At 38.4% G+C, this 20786-nt stretch overlaps 1 protein-coding gene across 4 annotated transcripts in view; it reads right to left on the reverse strand.

The window, feature by feature from the left end:
- The window catches only part of LOC124154249 (G-protein coupled receptor moody), a 199279-nt gene that overhangs the window by 25049 nt on the left and 153444 nt on the right, over positions 1-20786 (reverse strand). For all 4 annotated transcript variants that reach the window (XM_046527854.1, XM_046527851.1, XM_046527852.1 and 1 more), the window contains exon 5: positions 6360-6487. In XM_046527854.1, coding sequence (XP_046383810.1) covers positions 6360-6487 — 128 coding nt within the window. The remainder of the gene's footprint in view (positions 1-6359; positions 6488-20786) is intronic.

Below are 20786 nucleotides of genomic sequence, written 5' to 3' on the forward strand. Positions count from 1 at the left end.
ATATGTGTCTGTTAACATTTGCATGACTTAGCCTTTGCTTCTGAGTTTTTTTGTAATCATCAGAAGACAAGTACCTGAGGAAAATTTTAAGTATATTTCGACCCATTGTAGCCCTAAAAATTGGTTGTACAGGTACCTTCTCCGATGGTGATTCATAATTGAAATAATTCAATTTGCGGTTTATAAAATATCAAAGAACGCATGCATTACTTTCCAATTGAAGTCTTTTTTTGTCTTTTGAAAATCGCTCGCGAGCCTGAGCCATTTCAATATTTTAGTTACCTGAAATTAACAATGAGTGTGAAGAAAATGCTCAAATATGCTGGAAGACGCTTCTATAGAAAAAATACAGGATTGAAACATCAGAGACCAATTAGCCGTAAAAATACAACGCTTTTGTATAGACCATTGGAACCATGAAGTACCTACGTATTTATTTACTATGTAGGTACCTTTATTTACGAAAACATTCATAAACCAGAAGAGGTTTATATTGAGGCTAATGTTAAAAAATAATGAGCCATAAAATGTATCCATATCTCGGTTTCCTCTTATTTTAGTCTGCAAATATAAGCGCATTAGGTCTAGGAAGTTACTGCAAATCGTAAATGTATTGTTCATAAAACGATTAACCATTTAAATGAATAAAAGTCTTTAAATTTAAATATTCTGGTATTTGTTTACAGTAATTCATTTAGGAACCCATTCCCCAGTTCCATCAATCAAACAAAATGATGAAATTTTGAAAGGTATTTTTGACAAAAGTAAATTTTAGCCTAATACTTTAACCTAGTAAAAGTTTGCTTGTTATTACGCTCAAAATATTGGTATTTTAATTATATCCGTATTGGCATGTACGAATAATCCATCAGAAGAAAATAATGCTTTCAAAAGTCATAATTATGTGCACGATTTCAATAACATTATTTTATTTAGCGTAGCTAACGAGTAAAGTACATAAATAGACTGATGTTTTAATTCTTTTACTATTTTTTCGATAGCATACCTTAGTGCAACTGCTAGACGTTCTGTTGGTCCTATAGGTCTTCGGTACTTACTGTTGGCGTCAAAATGATGTGCCGCTGTACTTTGCAAATTTATATCTGGACTTCAGTGCATGCCATAATTATATATAATACATCATGTTACAGGAAATTTTATTCTCAATTCTTATTTATTTTTTGTTTTATGAAAAATTCAAAAATGTAGACGCGCCAGTGCAATAAATGACTCCGCACACCATAAAATTAGCCGTTTTGTCAACTTCATGAACTTTGTAACTCAACCTAGAGAAAACTACCACGTCAACAACATTCATCTTCTACAAAAAGTTGAAATTATTTATGTACATTGATAAAATGGCTTTTGTGGATTATTATAACGCATATTTTGTTGCAAAATAACTAAAATGTTTAAACACTATCTAGTCCTACAGTTTAGCCCGAAAGAAAAAATATAATTGATAGAAACACTTCTTAATTTATTTGAAATTTTTCTATGATCCATAATTTATAACAATATTTATATTTGTGAATGTCAATAACTTCTATTAATGTCATTTTGCCAAACGGGGCCGCGCCAGGCCTGTGCTGGTTACCAGGAAGTAAAATTTAGCGAGCAAGACGTGGCAACGCAGCTTTCGTTCTCTCCGGCGTATTTTTTAATGCCCATCCATACATAATCTATACTACATAAAAATCATGTATTTTCGGATCATAGAAAAATTGAAAATAAAGTCAGACGTGTTTCTATCAATTTTCTTTTTTTCTTTCTGGGTAAACTGTAGGACTAGATAATGTTTAAACATTTTTGTTATTTTACAACAAAATATGCGTTTTAAAACTTCGCAAAATCCACTTTATTAATCTATAATTATGTTTGCAACATATTGTGGAAGATGAATGTTGTAGACGTAGTAGTTTTCCCTAGGTTGAGTTACAAAGTTCATGAAGTTGACAAAACGGCTGATTTTATGGTGAGTCATTTATTGCACTCGCGTGTCTACATTTTTAATTTTTCATAAAATAAAAAATAAATTAGAATTGAGAATAAAATTTTCTTTAAAGTGACACATTATTCATTATTATGGCATGCAAAGAAGTCCAGATATAAATTTTCAAAGTACAGCGGCACATCATTTTGACGCCGACAGTAGTGAAGTCCTTCGTGATATCGTGCCTCACAGCATACAGAAGCTGGTCAAAGCATTCTAAATCCATCCGAAAATATAAATAAAATCGCTCATCATGCTCCCTTAGCTTCTTGTAGAGGGAGTGAAATTCTCCTTCCTCCTCTCTAGAAAGATTTATTTCATGAATCCATATTCGACGCTTCTTTCTATAATAGATATCGCAATTTTGTAAACTGCTCATTAAAGTATGACCGAAGCTGGTAAGAATCAAAAAGCAATTACCTGTGCCTTCGCTCTTCGTCGATTAACGTGGCTAGTAGTATTGCTTCCTCTTCAATATCAGAACTATTATTCACCTCCATTGTACAAGTGACTTGCTGGATAAAGATCTACCTCGAGAATGGTCGGAGTTCGTCGGTTTGTCGCTCTCGGTTTAAGTGCAACATTTCCGTAGGCGTGGCCGCTTAGGTGTGTGCACAGCGGTGCCCGCGTAGCGGGCGTATCTGCCGCGCGGCCTAGTCCGCCACCGCGGCCGCTTAGGTGTGTGGGAGCCTTTAAGCAATTTTTCTAATTTTACTGGCAATAAGTTAGTGGGTATGATTTTCCACGCATTTACCTCCTTTGTAAGCTTCCCAAAATTCTCAGCGATCTCAATTTAAGAAAAAAATCAGTAACTGAGGAAAATTATTATTATATGTTTCTTCCCTGAGATCCATCCGGTCAAATTTAAGTTTTCCGGCTACAATGTCATTCCTTAGCCAATAGAGCATTCTCATAAGTAAAAAATTTTGTTCTTGCTGTACAAATTCTCTGATTTTTTTCAGCGCACTGCAACATTTTTACAGCAAGAACAAATTCACTGCTCTGCTTTTAAACTCATTAGAACAATTTGTAGGTATACTGGTAGTTTTGCTTATAAATAATTTACGCCTGAAAGACTTAGCCATAAGGTTGAAACGCGTTGTTATTAATTAGTACTGTGAGCCGTACATCTCGTCCATTGTGATGAATCGAATTTCCATCAATGAATTCGATCAAATTTCAAACCCTAGAACTAGATAGAATTCGATCGAGTTTGCGAATACGTCTCATCTCTACTCATTAGTATACCTCAGATTCGACTATTGATTGAATATATATCTTTGAATGTTCGGGGACGAAGTTCGGAAGGAAAGTATGGGTGTCAAAACCCCCTGTGGCCAACACTGGCCCAGGAAAGTAGGGGTGGTTCTTGAAAAATATTATTGTAAAATAATATAAATATTACGTTCAATGATTTCCGGCTCAACTTTGTGGAAGTTGAAGTTCACAAATGGCAAAACGGCTTCGTTTTCTTCCACGTATTACATTTTTTGTTACAACATGTTTCAACCTCAAGAGGTCATTTTCAAATATCAAAATAAATACAAGGTACTTGCAAAAGACCTCTTGAGGTTAAAACATGTTTTACTAAAAAAATAAATCCGTGGAAGAAAACAAAGTCGTTTTATCATTCGCGAATACAACAATCAATTGAAAGTTATTCGGTTTTTTAATACCGTATTTAAAAAAATGACCTCCATTTTAAGTAAAGCATTCATAATAGCATAAATGATCGAGTTCATCTTTGCGATACTATCGCGTATATTACTCTGTCGTGCTAGATTGCAAGAATGGGTATGAATGTCTAATTTATTTCAATTCAAGTTTATTATCATGGGGGTTGTCTGAGCGGCTGGGGGTTCGCAGAATGACAGGCAGGTTGGGAGCGGAGAGAGATACAGAAGCAAACGTACGCTCCGATAGCCTTCCATTTCGCCCAGTTAACCGCAGATTAGGGGGATATATGGTGATGCTGTTTATTAGCACTCGGTCAGTGTGCACGCGGCACATGGGAAGGGAAGGAAGCAGATGGCCCTCCCAATCATTTTCGCAGCGCACCAGTGGCAGTGATAGAAAGACGGCGAGCAGCGGACAAATTGGACGGGCCGGGAGCGTGATAAATTCTTCCCTTCTCGGCTATGCGGGGCGGGAGGGGTAGGAAATCGACTGAGTGTTATGGCGAGGACTCTAGAAAATCGACATTGTCGCTTTATTTCAAGCGCAAAATGAAGGGGAATTGATGCTAATGAAATGTAATTGATGATATCCACCAGGCGACGCGCAAAATTGATCGGATTCCATTCACTTTTAATTAAATAAGCGAGCCGAGTCACGGTGTTTTGGAGCGTGCACTGAGGAAGGCAATAGCACCATTACTATCATCAGTCAACTACCCTTGGATTCATTTTTTTCCGAGAACAGAGTTAGGGAGGTACGATGAAGATCTCCACTCAGTTCTGTAATAAGTAAATGACAATAAATTTCCGCAACAATACACTACTTTTCTTGGGAGAACGGAAATATGGTAATAATAGCAATATACAGCCCATTTTACTGAGATATTTTCTTTCTAAAACTGAGACCAAGGTCAGACACGGCATAAAAAGCTAGCTATAGCTACGGTTTTTAAAATGCTGTTTAGCCAGTAATTAAGTTTTCTTTGAAAGTCTTCCTTTTTTAACTGTACGAAGGCCCATGTTAGATATTTATATGCATAAAGTTTTGTGAAAATAATAGCGTGTTAAATACAATGCTTTCAGTATTATCCCATAGGAAGCCGATGTGGAGGAAAGTTCCCCGAAAAGAATCAACTCGCGCTTTGCTTTCGTGCCCGCTGGCGTTAGATAAACTTAGAAAAAATGCTAACTGCGCCGGGAGATTATTCGCGTTGCGAAATGGGAAGAGGAAACACGGCACGGCTGTTTGGCGCGCCACCAATGCTTCTCTCTCCAGTCCGGCCTGCTCGCATTCCGAGCAAGTGCTGGAGGAATAGATGAAATTTCAGTGCTAACTAGAGTTAGCCGGAGCGTGAGACGCTTAAAAGGTTATGCGGCGAATGCATCATTCAAAAAAATTGCTGGCCTCGGTGGCGGCAGGGATAAGTCCTAGTCTACTTTACCGGCCAGCCCCGTGAAGGTCAGGGGTTCGATTCCCGTGTGGATAGGTTGTCCATATCTACGGCATGGGTGTGTGCGGTCGTCAATAGTTAGTTATTGTTAAAACCCCCTGACGTAAAGGCCTGATGATGCTGTTTTAGGGGGTGAATGAGATAGATAAATAAAAAAATAAATTAATTAATTAATGACTTTCCGCATTCGCTGTTTAAAAAAATGTTGCATTAGCACATATGCCGAGGATACTTCTATGCTTATTTTAAAATGCATTATTTTTCATTTATTTATTCGACCGAAGCGCGATTTTCATTCAACAATTGAGTGGTTTGGAAGCCAAGAGGTACAAGTGATTTCTCTTTTCTACACAGAGTTAGTTACTGAAATTAGGTATAGAAAACAAACGAGATCAATTAGATGTTCGGTAGTGCATTTGATTTTCCTCTAAATGTCAGGACAGAACAGAGACTCACTCGTTTCCCTAGGCAACCAGGATTTTGTATATTTATTCTAACACTTAACTTTACGTAACTATGTTGAGAAAAAAATCACTTGTACCCCTTGGCTTCAAACCCATTCAATTGTATTTTGACAGTAGCGCATGCTGATTTTATCTCTGTGGGGGAGGGCCTCAAGATCGATGCAAAGTTAGTTAAAGTAATTTGAAATAAAGACTTCCAAGTACATTTTTATCTGAAATAAAAATGATACGAAAAAGTGGAGGGTTAGTACCTTTAAATGGATGGGATAAACAAAGATAGCTCTTGACGGTAGAAAGCTTAAGCGCTAAAAATTGTTCTAGTGAAGTGGAGGAAGGATTTTCTTATAATCCACCAATAAATACCGGGCTGAGGTACCTATATCTTATTTTTATCTTGATCATTACGTTACAACACAAATTTTACCAGTTTTATTGCGAAGACAATATTTATTTGTCTTGGCAATAAAACTGGTAAAGCCGGTTCAAAGCAACATTTTTTCATGCTTGATTATTAGTCTAATTCCTAAATTATATGCCGATATACATTAACCGCGTGTTATCCAGTGGGTTTCTGTTACTCTATTGCCTGTATCATACACTTTTCTGATACTTAAGTTAATAACCTGAGTTAAACTATATGCCATATTTGCATATTTTCGAAAAAAGTTGCTGAAGTTATAGCTGGTGACTGTATGTTCTACCGACATTTAATGCAAAAAATGTAAAAAAATATTTGATCCTTGATGGTTATGTCACAGTCAATCGTGCTACTTACCCCACAGTCCGAACAGCGTGGGTAGCTGCATTCCGTAGCTGAAGACCCAGCAGAACGCTATCATCACCGCAATCCAAAGCTTGGTATACACCCTGTGGTATATGTTGTGATGAGCTATCATGATGTACCTGTTTAAGAAAAATATTGTCAATTAGAAAAATATGTATAAAATCTTGAAGAAAATGCTTCCAGCTATGACACTTAAATAGATAAATAACTATTTTTTTAAACATAGAGACAGAAAATGGGACACTCAAAAGGTTTTTGTCAGGCGTTTCAGTGGGATAGCCCACTATTCTCCAAATATAAATTTTTAAAATTTATGTTCATAACCGGCCGGATATGACAGCTTATACTTTATGGTTATAGTACTTAAAGGCAGTGACGCAGCGTGGGGGGGGGGTTTGGGGATAAACCCCCCACTCAGAGCTCAGAGATATTTTAAGTTTAATCCATTTTACTTAATTGGATTGATATTACTAATAGAATAGAGTAAGGATTAATGAAATATCCCTCAGAAAGCCGTAAAAATCACCATTTTGAACCATTTACCTTAAAATTCCGCAGCAATTTATTAATCTCGCACATACCGCCTATCCTGGTGGGTATTCCATACCCCCTCACGCCCCGGTATTAGTTGCACCTAAACCCCTCCCCCCCTAGCCTTGATTCCAAGCTGCGCCCCTGCTTGAAAGTACCGACAGCCATAAATAATTCGCGTTGTGAGTAAAGGGTATGGAGGGAAGGGTGGAGAGAAACTCGGCGTCGGCATTAGCCAGATATTAACTAAAGGCGCCGAAGGGACCACGGCTAAACGTCCCATCCGACGGACGGGGTGCTGCACTTGGAAAGTCCTTCTCAAAGCACTCAAGCGGCCTCTGTAAAATCTCTACCACCGCTAGGATTTGAGCCAAGACCGACGGGGTAGGAAGCCAACATTATAGTCTCCACACCAATTCGATCCGCGCTTATACTTTGAAATGGCCCATTTGTAAAAGATTATGTGTAGTAGAAGCCACACTTACGGATTAAAGAAAGATTCAAAAGTTTGCGTCAAGCCATGAATCATGAGCTCGAGTAGCAATTCTCCCTCAGGGATGAGGAATAGTACCTCTTTGGTTGGGAAATGAACTGAAGGTTTTATGGATCGTTTAATAATAGAAAAGACAATATTTTAGGATAATGAATTAGTAAGCTTGTAAAATGAGTTTCCTGTCTTAATTTCTACTACCCCTAACTCGTTGATCCCATTTATCAACATATAGTCGTCAGTGTCCAAAAATGTATAGGCGTTCTTTCTTATTTGGTTCTTTTTAAAAACTTAGAGCGTTGTAATAATTATGTATAACTTTAACGACGGACATTTGTGTTCAATATAATTTTTATCATTTTATTTCCTTTTCGCTCTGGCAATGTGTATTGTTAGTATTCGCTTGTAGTTTTCCGGAAATCATGCAAAATGATAAGGCTTTCATCGTACTGCAAGTATATAATTTATTTTTGGCCTCCGATGACTTACTCATCTGTGGCCTATCTCTGCCGTGCTTTGCTTCCGCCTGTCCTTCAACGATCATTTTCGTTAGACCATGTCACATTATGAGGTCGATTAAATAGTCTCGTCTTCTATGCAAGATTTTTAAGACTTCTCACCTACTCCGTTCAGATTTACCGCATTTCTCAAACAATCCATTCATCTATATTCATATTTTTATATATTTAGGATGTTATGTGGTGAAAAAATTGAATATAATCCACATTGCTTAAAGTTATTGTTTTATCTTCCCGATTTTAAATTTGTTATTTCTTTTGTATTTGCATTGTTAAAGGTAATTATTCATATATATATTGTGTGCTGAACAAGAGAGGAAAGAAGAAAAAAATTAAGAATTATAAATAACTACAAGGAAAATGCAATACAAAACATGAAAACATAGAAAAAAGAAAAAATTAGAAAAATTGCAAGAATAATCTACATTGTTTTTCTGCCATTATATAAAAAAAGCCATAAATCTTTATAAGCCGCTGCTTTTAGCTAACGTATGATTACAACCCCAGTTCAAGTTAATCTGCTGCGACCCTGTAGTCCACTGTAGGTACTGTTTACATTTATTGTATGTATGTGTACTTTGTTATGGTGGAATAAATATTACAGTTTTATTATAATGTCCCAGTTTGGAACTATTTACCCGTATACAGGTCTCATTTCACTTCGACAGGTGTCTTTGTTTATTCCGAACAATATTATTAATGAATATAATATACGATTAAACGATTATTTTAATTAGAACATTGTATCACTTGTTATGTCCGATTTAATAGATATCTTATACCCAAGATTTCTAAATGACTTCTCTCCTACTCCGCTCGGACTTCACGCATCGTTGAATGAGAGCAAATATTATTATTTTCATTATAATGTCCCAGTTTGGAACTATTTACCTGTACACAGCTCGCATATCACTCTGATAGGTGTCTTCATTCACTACGAGCAGAACAGACCGCTGAAGTTAACTTTCCGTGAAGGGAGTATCGCATTTTCTACCTCCAACTCCAAATCCTGGGACTCGTCCACACATTCGGATACCGTGAAAACTCCTTTAAAATCTTTTTCGTGTTGAGAACGAAACTTGCGCGCCTATTTCTTTCTTTTTTTTTGCTCTCGGTAAACGGAAATATCCGATGCAAGAAAAGGGGACGGACGGGTTGGAAGGCGGAAATGCCCCTAATGCACTGCACCCGGTGCGTGCATTTACCCCGTAACTTGTTTTGCTCTAGTTTCGCAGAAGGACGAGAGGAAAGCGCTTCGTTTTTGTTTTTATTTGCCGAGTTGCAGTCGCGGGCGGGGAGGAGGGAGGTTGTTTATCCTCTCATTTCCATGATTGCTGTCGAAACTGAATTTCTTTGAAGCACTTCGTATTTTCTTCGTTTTCCTGTTGCGTGTGGAAAAGTTTCTCTGGGCTCAGAATACTTTAAGAGAAAAAACATCTGCATCTACATAATATCCTACGAGCCACCTCCAGGGTGTTTTAGTAGGGGGTGATCAATCACCAAAATGCAGCACGCTAGAGGAACGTCACATGCTCATCACACGGTTATAAAATATCACGCATAATAACAAAAGAAAAAGCGTGCGCAATAATGAAAAGGCTAAAATTGCCTACAGTTAGTAATTCCTGTAGTCATTTCAAAGTCATTTCATAGGGATAGCTAGCCTAATTTGTTGAAATGAATAAAGAGGTTCAGAAAGAATTTGGGGCAAGTCTGATGGACTAATGGTAATAAAGTCTAATGGGGATCGACATAATATGGGCCAAATGCAGTCTCCTGAACTATTTTGCGCGAGACGCCAAACTGTTAAGCATTAGTTATTTTAAAACTTTATGTGATTAAAGTTAAAGGAGACAGTTATTGCTAAAAGTTATATATTTATGAATATAACTTTTAAATATATTGAAACGCATTTAATCCCACCATGCCATGCTAACTCGAATATGAGGCCCGCAGGCTTGGAAAGTTTGGCAAATCTTGTCACATTAGGGAGTGACAAGCCAAGGGGTACAAGTGATTTTCTAAAGAGAGTTAGGTACAGAAATTAATAGAAGAAAGATACAAAAAATCGGTAACCAAGAGATACGAGTGAGTGTCTCTTTTGTGCTGACATCGAGTGGAATATAACATGCAACACTAAATATCTAGTTGTTCTCGTTTGTTTTCTTTACCTAATTTCTGTACCTAACTCTGTGCAGGAAAAAAATCAGTTGCATCCCGCGGATTCTCACCTCCTCATGTAATATTGAAAGTTCGGTGGCAGAAAAAAATGCGAGGAAAAAGATTTCAAATTAAAATGAAAATTAACAACTTTTTTGCCTGCAGCTCATCATCACTGGTGAGCAATCCTAAGATTGGTTTGACGCAGCTCTCCACTCAGTTCTCCTATCAGCTTATCTTTTCACAACTACTTATTTCTTCTCTTTCACATCCCTCCTTACTTGTTCCAATAATTTTGTTCGAGGTCTTCCTTTTCCGTTCTTGTCTTCCACTTCTCCCTCGATGATTGTCTTCATCAGGCCATCATGTCTCAAGATGTGGCCTATAAGGTTGTTCCGTCTTCTTGTTAAGGTTTTCATGAGGCTTCTCTTATCTCCTACTCTTCTTAGCACTTCCTAGTTACTAACTCAGTCGATCCATTTGATCTTATTTTATTCTTCTGTAGTACCACATTTCGAAGGCCTCTATCCTTGCTTTCTCCGCTGCGGTCATTGTCCATGCCTCACCTCCGTATAGGAGCATACTCCAAATGTAGGTTCTCATAAATTGTTTCTTTACTTCCATATTTAAGTTTCCTGCTGTAAGCAGGTCTTTATTTTGATGGAATACTTTCTTCGCTTGGGCTATTCTGCTGGTAATTTCTTTCTTGCTTCTCCTGTCACTAGTTATCTTGCTTCCCAAATAACCGAATTCATCCACCTCTATCAGTTTTTGATTTCCTATTTTAATGTTAGTCTTGACTTCTTCTCTTCTGCTGCATACTAATATCTTGGTTTTCTTCGTGCTTATTTTCAGTTGATATTTACCTATTACCCTACCCATATTAACCAGAATATTTTTCAATTCCTTCTCTGTTTCTGCTATAACGGCTATGCCTCAAGATGTGGCCTATAAGGTTGTTCCTCATCACTAACTCCTTCGATCAATTTGATCCTCATCATCCTTCTGTTGCACCGTATTTCGAAGGCCTCTATCCTTGCTTTCTCCGCTGCTGTTATTGTCCATGCCTCACTTCCGTATAGGAGCACACTCCAGATGTAGGTACTTATAAATTTCTTTACTTCTATTCATAAGTTTCCCGTTGTAAGCAGGTCTCTCTTTTGTTGGAAAGCTCTCTTCGCTTGGGCTATTCTGCTGATAATTTATTTCTTGCTTCTCCTGTCGTTAGTGATCCTGCTTCCCAAATAACAGAATTCAGATAGTCCGCTCGAATTAAAAGTCAAACTCATTATTATGAATAATTATCACAACACCGATATATACAGTGAAAAGAATTATTTTCGACTTTTTTCGTCGAGGTAATTAGGAGGTGCCTTGATCATGAACATGGGACAGAGTTTGGATTTTCGGGGAACGGTTTAAATCGACTCCCTCACGTGAATTTCTGCTCTATTCCGGACTCCTGCTCGAAGCTTGGTGGCGTGTTTGTTTTGCTCCGCGTCTCTCTATATTGCCTCCCCTTCCCCAACGAATTGAACGGACGGAATAGCTTACCGGCCGGTCGAGGTAAGCCGGTGCCTGTGATTATAGTAAGCCATTGTCAGGGGTTGTTCCTGTCCATAGGTGATCGCAGTACCAGCTCGCTACCTCATGCTGCCGGCGCCTGGGTTCATTCGCCCCGCTCATTTCATTAATTCTCTTCGGACTCTGTTCCCGCCGCACCTAAGCAATTGCATTCAGTGTCAAACCCGCGTTATTAGTCCATGCAGTGGTAATGCGGAACGTGAATAGGTTATTTACAATTATATACCACTGTTTGACTTATTGAAAACTTTCTTATATTAAAGATTAAAAAATAAACTTTGTTGTATTCCACTCAATATTTGTTAAAAAAAGTCAACCGGTTTCGACATTTTCAGGTCATTATGAAGAAGTGAACAAATAAGATAGACAAGGCGCTACATACACATCCTACACATAGTAAACTCGAAAACCAATGATTTCATATATTAAGCCTAAATCTGTTGATGATTTTAAAATTCATTTAAAACGAACTTGCATCTCTCATTTCTATAGACCAAAAGAAAATTTTATATGAATTATTTCTGTAGATTTTAGTTCTCAATATTGGGTTTGCATTTGAATCCATTTATGGAATTCCACACCAATGCGTCGTAAAAATTCAACTGACTCAGGCGAGATATCATCATCATCATTAGTCAACAATCCTAAGATTAGTTTGACGCAGCTCTCCATTTCTCTCTCCTATCCGCTAATCTCTTCATAGCGACGTATTACTTCTCCTTTAAATCCTTTATAACCTGCCATATGTAACTCATTCGAGGCCCTCCATTGCCCTTTTTCCCTTCCACTTATCCTTCAACGATTTGAACATATTGAAATAAAAGGCAAATGCACTTTTCCACAGTTATTTTAATGCGCAAGATGCGTTTCGGATCAAAAAAGCATCATCTGGGACAAGAAATCACAGTACATAAAAACATCGCATTTATACATTAAAGGAAGAGGTGGGGAGGGGGGTATCTGACAAGTTTGAGGAAGGGGTGGGAAACAGACGTGCAGCGGGGAGTATGTGAGGAAACAGAAGACTTAGGAGAATCATAAAAACCCAGGGTAGAAGGAGGACTCTAGTATAAATAGCTGTTGAAGAACGACACACTGGGAAAAGAACCACAGGTGAGGGAAGGCCTAAGGGGTGGAGAAGAATAGAAAGAAGAATAGAATTTTCCAATTGCATGCTGGTCATTGATCACCCCCTGCCAAACACCCTAGAGGTGGCTTGCAGGGTATTAATTAGATGTAGATGAAAGGGCAGGGTGAAAGAGAGTCCGCGTATCATTAGAAATTGAGCGGTTGAAGTAAGTGGCGAGGCAAAATAACGCATTGTACGTATTAAAATAATTGTAGAAAAGTGCAACTACCTTTTATTTCAATAATACGTCGTACGCCAATGAGTGAGGTGATGAATACGTATGACATTTTGGGAGAAAAAGCATCGTTAGAGCGACAGCACCAAAGAACTGGGTCGGCTAATTTAAGTGATAGGATAGTGTTACTTCCCATGTATCGTGTGCGCTCCATATCGAGACCTTCGCATTCTCTCTCTCTCTCTCTCTCTCTCTCTCTTTTCCTTCTTCGACGGATGGGGAAGGGTTATGGTCGTCGTGATGGCGATTCTGTCACCGCGGAAACGTCCGGCTTGACGTGCGAACGACCGCATGAATTTTTGCAATTCCGCGGGGATGGGACAACAGCGGCGGTGGACGTCGCCGTGGGATAAACAGGCCGCCCCTGCAATGATCCGGCCCCGCTCGTCGCGGTTGGAACAAACGGGTAGGTAGTCGTCTGCGGGGCGATGTGTAAAAAGCAGTGGGATGATTGATGAGTCTGCCTCTGCGCAATAAATTTTCGGATAGCTCCCGCAGAGCGACAGTTTGCAGGTAATACCCACTACGAATGTAGTTGGAAGAAGGAAAAAAATGGAACAACGTAGGTAATGATCGTCAAGACAAGAGCGGGGAGTGATTAGCATCCTGTCGGCAAAGATAAATAATTACGTCATTATTTATCCCTACCAACTATCCTTATCCTATGCATATTATGAGTCCGCCTCTGCACAATAAATATTCGAATAGCTCTCGCAGAGCGACAGTTTGCAGGTAATACCCACTACGTGTCTTGTAGGAATAAAGAAAGAAAACAGAGTAGCGTAGGTAATGATCGTTAAGACAAAACCAGGGAGAGATTAGCGTCCTGTCGGTAGGGATAAATAATTACTTTTGTATTACGCATTTATTTATTATCCCCCAACCAGTTTCAACACATGTAAATAATTTAAATAAAAAAATAAGAAATTCTCTCTGAGAATAACATCTCCCCATAAGTTTCGTCACGCGTACATTAATATAAATGACGGAGGAAGAAATACTATGAGAAAGAATTACTTGAATCAATCGGAATTTGATTAATTGCAGGTCAAGTAAGATGCTTGAGAAGTAGTTTCGACTTCCAGTCAGGTCAAATAATACTTTTCCGCAGCTAATCTATTTCTTTGGCACTAAAATATTTGCACCCTAATAAGCGAAAGTTTACGCGTTCAGTCGTTTATGTGGCAGTTCTAAACACTAAAGTTTCGATCACGAATGGAAATCGAAACCAGTAAAATTTCAATAGTTTCGTTCGGGAGAAAAATGTGGAAACGAAATTGAATTAAATCCGGCGAGCTATACTAAGGGTCGAAACCCAATCGGAGTCAAAATTACTTCGGGTCGAAACTATATGAACTAAACCTCTTGGACGAAACAAAACAGATTGTTTTGCACCGGAGGGACCACGTACTTCACCTTCAAACAGTTTAGTTTCGACCCACACACCGAGTGCGAAGTATGGTTGAATGAAGTAGAGGCTCGTCCAACCCGCCACTAAATGCATGGGGCATTTTTCCACTCATAGTGCGCAACGCAGTGTTCGGTCGGTGCTAGATGCCTGGGTCACTCATATTTTGACCACAAATATGAGAACGGTGAACGCAAACTGGTCAATCGCGTGCAGGGGTCATGGTACTACTAATACAAGCTAGAACCGGAGTTTTTATCGGTTTTTATTGAGTCGACTTTTAAGCTCGATGTTTTAGCCTCTCTACATTTTGTCATGAAATGTGTCGAAACTATTCCCTCTTTTCCCCCCTCCACTCAACTTCTGGGATCAAAACTTAACTATGAGCAGCGGAGTTTCGATTAATTTAGTCTCGCTCCCGGGAGTTAAATTTCGTACCGGGTCGAAATTAAACGACTTCGTGATTTTAACTTCGTGCGGAAACGAAACTAAATGTAGGCCTCGTATTTTCATTTCCCTCGGGTTTGAAACGAAATCTTTTCGTTTTGTTTCAATTTCTATCCCTGGTTCCAATGGAGTAACCTTAATTGTAAGTAAGGGAATTTTACTATTTAATAATGCGAAAGGTAATATTTTTAAAATTGTAGAACTTTGACCATTTCCGATTTCCACCTAGTAAGAAAAGTTTACCATCGCTGGTTTTTAAAAATTCACTTGTTCATCTTTAGATACTGTTTCCCTCCGAAGTCGTTTTATCTGCTGCCAGGGCTTTCTCGTCTCGTATCGTATTTTACATTTTTTACAGATTTTGTTGCAGTCGACAGAGTATTGAATATTTGGGGAAAACTCGCGTTCCGGAATTTTGTATGCGCCTGTCTATCTGCCTTTCGCGCCGCTGCTCATTCTTCCGATCAGCGATTGTTTTGAGAGCTTTGGAAATAATATTCTGACGAATTTTTAACTGGAGAAAATACTTCTCGATTAAGTTCACGTGAAGGGTTATTCTGTAACCAATCATCAGCGGTACCAACTGTAGGGCATTTTTTCATTTTACTGTTCTGATCTCTTGAACGACCCCATGCATCTGCATCCTTTAAATTACCCTTGTGACGTTAGAAATCACTTGAACTGTCACTGTGGAAATTGATCTGTGTTGCGAAACTCCAAAAACGAAGGAAGTAAATTACGATAGAAATAGTGAACCATGTATCCAATTTAACAAAGTCGCCATGTCATTCAGTATCAAAATGATATACCGCAGTTTAACGTAGACAATCACTGATTAGTTTAAGAAATAAATGTCATAAAAACGATGAAATTTTTGCCATCAAAATATCTGTGTCCTCTATAGCGTTGAGAGATTGGTAAGATATTCCGAAATCCTATCACTAATTCTAACATTGCGACCAAAGTGGTTTGGTGGCAAGATAGTTTTTCTTCTCGTTTGCCAGTGATTGCGTTAATCCACTCCCGGCGTTCAGGTAGATTTTTCAATGATATCCCGACCTCTACTGGAGAGCTGTGTGGAAAGTACTTGAATAACGATAAATAAACGATAGATGTACGGCTCGTGTATCCCTATCTCACTTCACCATGCGCATTTTCTCACGCCGCGCCGTTGCGCTAAATAAAAAAAAATTCTTGTATACGTTCCCGTAATCCTATGCCCATACATCCTTAGTAAAGCGTAGGGTAGGTACTATTGCCTCGCCTAGTTACTGCATTTATTGTCACTGGACTTATTTGCATTCATTCACAAACGTGCATTACTTCACCTTGCCCGAGCTATTGGTAGTATTTTCCAAATACCGTGCCACTAAACCATAAGCATTTTCTCACGCCTTTGCACTATATTTTTGTTTTTGAAGATTCTTCTATACGTTCCCGTAACCCTATGCCTATACAGTATACATCCTTGGATATATTGCCTTGCTCAGTTTCGCCGTTTGTTGTCACTGGACTTATTGGCATCTATTCAAAAGCGTGCTTCTCTGTATGCCGTGTGTCGGTCACGTTTCCCGATGTTTTCCCGTTGTCGTGGAAACCGTCCTCTCACCGTGGGAATGAATCGCAAAATACCTCAACTACCTGGACGAGTCATTCTAAATTGCAATCGGCTGATTTTTCGTCCCGGAATTCCTCGGAAAACCACGCTCCCACGGCCGCGTCCTTGGCTGCTTACCTATTGGCGGGAGTGAACCATAGATCTTTCATATAGGTAGATGGCGCATGACGTCACGCAAGCGTGGTCAACATAAGCGTGGTCGTGTATCACGTGACTCGGGTCAGCGTTATGGTGAATACGCGTAGTGCCTTCGGTTGCGATGAGAGATTCCTTAAAGGAATTTGTCTTTCTTTTCACTGCTAAGTTTTTCCCTGTTAAAATTAAAGCCGTGTTAGCCATGGATATATTTATTACTGAGTTACGATACGTGTAATGCAATGCATGCGCTATTTAATAAGAAAATAAAAGCATTTAGGGTAGCTCAGGCATCCGGCAAGTTACGGAACAAGGATATTTTCCTTGTATAGACGATGGAAGTATTCACAGCTACTACTTCCCTATTTCTAAATTTAAGGGACCATATTCTGGAGCAAGATTTTGAAGAAAATTAGACAAATAACTTAGTTCGTGAAATAATATTCGAACACCTAATTAATCAATCAAGTTTGAGAACAAGTAAGATTTATTTTCAATCTATTTTCAACTCACTCGGCTATCTGAACGAAATGTGTTTTACGGAATCTGTATGGCTTCCAATTACATGCATGTAACTGTAAACACTATTTTTGGGCTACATTACGCCTATTTGAGTGTGAGCCGAGGCTGAGCCCTCAATCAGTTCTTCAGGTTTCTCTTTTTTTCTATTGCCTTATGCCAACTGAATCTCGTTTAGACTGTATGGTTTCTAATTACTATTATGTTATTTCTAAACCCTTTTTTTCTCGTAGATTCTGTTTGATGGATGCTCTCTATCCTCATTTTGGAATTCTATGAAATTGATGTATGGGGGAACACGGGGGGGAACGAGGTAAGCGGTTTTTTTTAACGCGAAAAAAGGTGCTGCGCAAGCGGGAATATCTATATCTAGCCCAGATTGGTGTTGCTTATATGTTAAAAACAACAATTTTGACTAGTTATATTTACTCCTGCTTTATTTCGCAGTTTAAAATCGCTTACCCCGTTCCGCCCCGCCACCCTGTTCCGCACCGGGTTCCCCTATGTTCTACCAAATATATGGACATACACACTGTGGTCATTTAGAATGTAAAATTCATAGTTTTCTTTGATGGAGTGAAAATTGAGCTTCACTTTTGTATTCAAACCGTGTTTTCCATTGTCGGCAATACATCTTTCTTATCTACGATGTTTTCATCACACCTCCAGCGGACGTATATTGTCAAAGGTTTCTTTAATAAACAAATATTTATTACTAGTACATGTTGAAGGATATTTAATCATTTTATGCGAACTGAATTACGTACGAGAGATGTTCACGTATAAAATTTCATAAAATCAATGCTGGCTACAACACTGACTATTGTGGGTACTTTTGTTAATTAACATTCTGAGGAATCTTAAAATATATTTTCATCAATTTACCCCGAGCAACGAGAGATAGGAGGAATAATCAGCTGGTTACAGCTCCTAATGTTCTTCTCTGGCTTTGAAAGTCATGCAACATTGGAAGTGTCTTTCCTTTAACGATGACATTCTATTAATGACGTATTATTGAAAAAAAGATAGTACCTATCATTTGTGAAAGATTACTTATTAATGTACTGGATTGGTGGTTGAAATTCATAGCCTATGGTTGTGTATACATTTTTCTCAAACCATGTAATCTACCTTTGTGCAATTTCTTACTTTATTTACGCATAAAAACGGAGCCTTTGGATGCAGGTGTTACTCTGTAAAGGACACAAACGAAACCAAACATGTATTCCTGAAGGCTGCTTCAGTTGCGCATAATTAGGGAAACTAATTCAGTTTTACTAAAGTTCTTCCTAAAACTGAATTGAAATGAACTCTATTTTGCTATCAGGTTCACACAGCAAAACGTAAATAAAAATAAATAGCAAAATAGGCACGTACTTCTCTAGCGCTGTAAGTAAAAGTAATATGTCTTTTGTCGAAGCGGGAACGATATTCACGACAGAGAATTCAAACGCCGCCATTCATTTTGACCCGAACCACGTGACTCCGAGAGCGAAAGGGGGGGGCGGTATGTTGGCTACGCGCTCCGGCCGTAAGGGGCTAGGGGAAAGCGCCATCTACCTGTATAAAAGATCTATGGAGTGAACCGGTACACCGCCGACTCGCTAATCGCGTTGGTGCCTAAATTTTAATGCCTCCTCCCGTGTAGGGTGCGTGCTATAATCCGAGAGGTGGAGGATTATCCTGCTGGTCGGAAATTCTATGTAGAATGACTTATGGCGGACGTTTCGGCCTCAATCAGTCCCGTGCGGTGGGGCACTAAAATGTTAAATGGTTTAAAATGTACGAAGCGCGCAGTAGGTTAATTCCCCTACTTGACTGTATCTTCACGTTTCACCTATGAAGGTGAAACCTTCCTCTTACGTCTGGTTTATTTGAAATAAAATTAAAACAAAATTATTTTTAAAGGATACCCTTTTCCCACAAACATTATGAAGAGCATTTCAAAGTTCAAAGTAAAAATAACTTTACATCACTCGGAGAAGCGCGGGTGCTGATTAGGTTGCGACGGAGGGAAATGTAATCTAATATATCTATAAATTAAAGTTGAAGAAACTAATAGGTGAGTAAGAATTGGCACGTAATATTAATGTCTAAACCCAAACAGCACTTAGGCTTTGTTCTCAGTGCAATTGAAAGTTTATTTTGGTACATATAATTTGTAGTGCACTTTATACTGTTTTTGGGAAAAAAGTATCTTTAAAAAATATTTTTTCTACTTATTTAGCGGGGAATTATATATTCGATTTAACCGGAGCTGTTAAAGAAACTTCTGCAATTTTCTTTGAACCAACGCCATCTATTGAGAAAATTTAACTTAAAAATTTAAAAATTTTAATTGAGAGTAGGGTGACGATTTTGAAATTGATTTTAATGCCCTCGGAGCAACCGCAATTCTAGCGGCAAATTTAAGAATCCTCTCATATTCGTGCAGTGCATCATGGAATCAGGTGTCTCGAAATGAGATATAACATGTATATAATACTATTCCGGCCTCGGAGGCGGCGGGGATAAGTCCTCGCCAACCATACCGAAAGTCGCGGGTTCGAGTCCCGCCTGGATAGGTTTCCCCTTCCTGGACATGGGTGTGTGATCATCTGTTGTTGATTGTTTAAACTCCCGATATAAAGGCCCCATGTGCTGTTTTAGGGGGGTTATTGAGATAAATAAAGTAAAAAATAAATAAATTGAGAAGTGAAATCATGATTTCACGTATTCCATATTTAGTTATGCTTTGAAAAGTGTGCTTCAATGGCTCACTTCATCAATGATTGTATTTTATATTGAAATTTTTACAATTTCTAGTCCACTATGTTGTCTTTTTTGTTCAACAAATGAATAGAGACCTAGCTAATGCAAATGCATTTACTTGAAAATGCCTCGAACAGTAGGAGGCATGGTGAGGTACTTGCATGTTACATTTATCATGGTATCTCTCGCAAGATTTTTGTGTGAAAGAATTCTTTGTGTTGTCGCCACGTACGAGCTGAGGGAATCCCAAACGTCCAACGTATCTCGACCAATGCTTGTTTCTTTTCATATCTTAAAAAACGAATTCATTTCCCTTGGCATTAATTCACGTCCACTGCCTTGTAAAATAGAATGTCCCTTCCAACGGTGAAATTCCAACAAATTCCTGCACGTGATACCCGTGAAAAGTTTGACGACGAATTTTCAAATGCTCGTTTAAAGTTTTTTTGAGATATTTTTTATTCCTACGGACTTGTAATTTATAGATTTGAGATTTTTCCCTTACTTTATCTTACATTGCTTCAAAAATATAATTTGTTCTAATTTTATTTTCTGTGTTCACCAAAGTTCGGAATTCACATAATTTCCATGAATGATCCGAGTATTGTTCTTGTAATTTGATTGCCATTTATGATCACAGAGATAAAAAAATGACAGTAGCTATTAACTACAATTTCTAATTCTGCTTAACGAAACATAACTAGTTACTTTTCATTATGCCAAGAAAAAAGCTGAGACTGATAAGGTGATATTTTCAAGTTTGATGCTCGCTTTTTGTGGAGTGACCACCAGCCAATACTGGTACCGTACCAGGTAGGGATTGGATATTTGGAATAAAGGGAGGTGTATTGGCTTTTTGCTGTAATAATAGGGTAGTTTCCTTCATCAAGAAA

Source organism: Ischnura elegans, chromosome 2, assembly GCF_921293095.1.
Source record: "Ischnura elegans chromosome 2, ioIscEleg1.1, whole genome shotgun sequence".
Classification (NCBI taxonomy): Eukaryota; Metazoa; Arthropoda; class Insecta; order Odonata; family Coenagrionidae; genus Ischnura; species Ischnura elegans.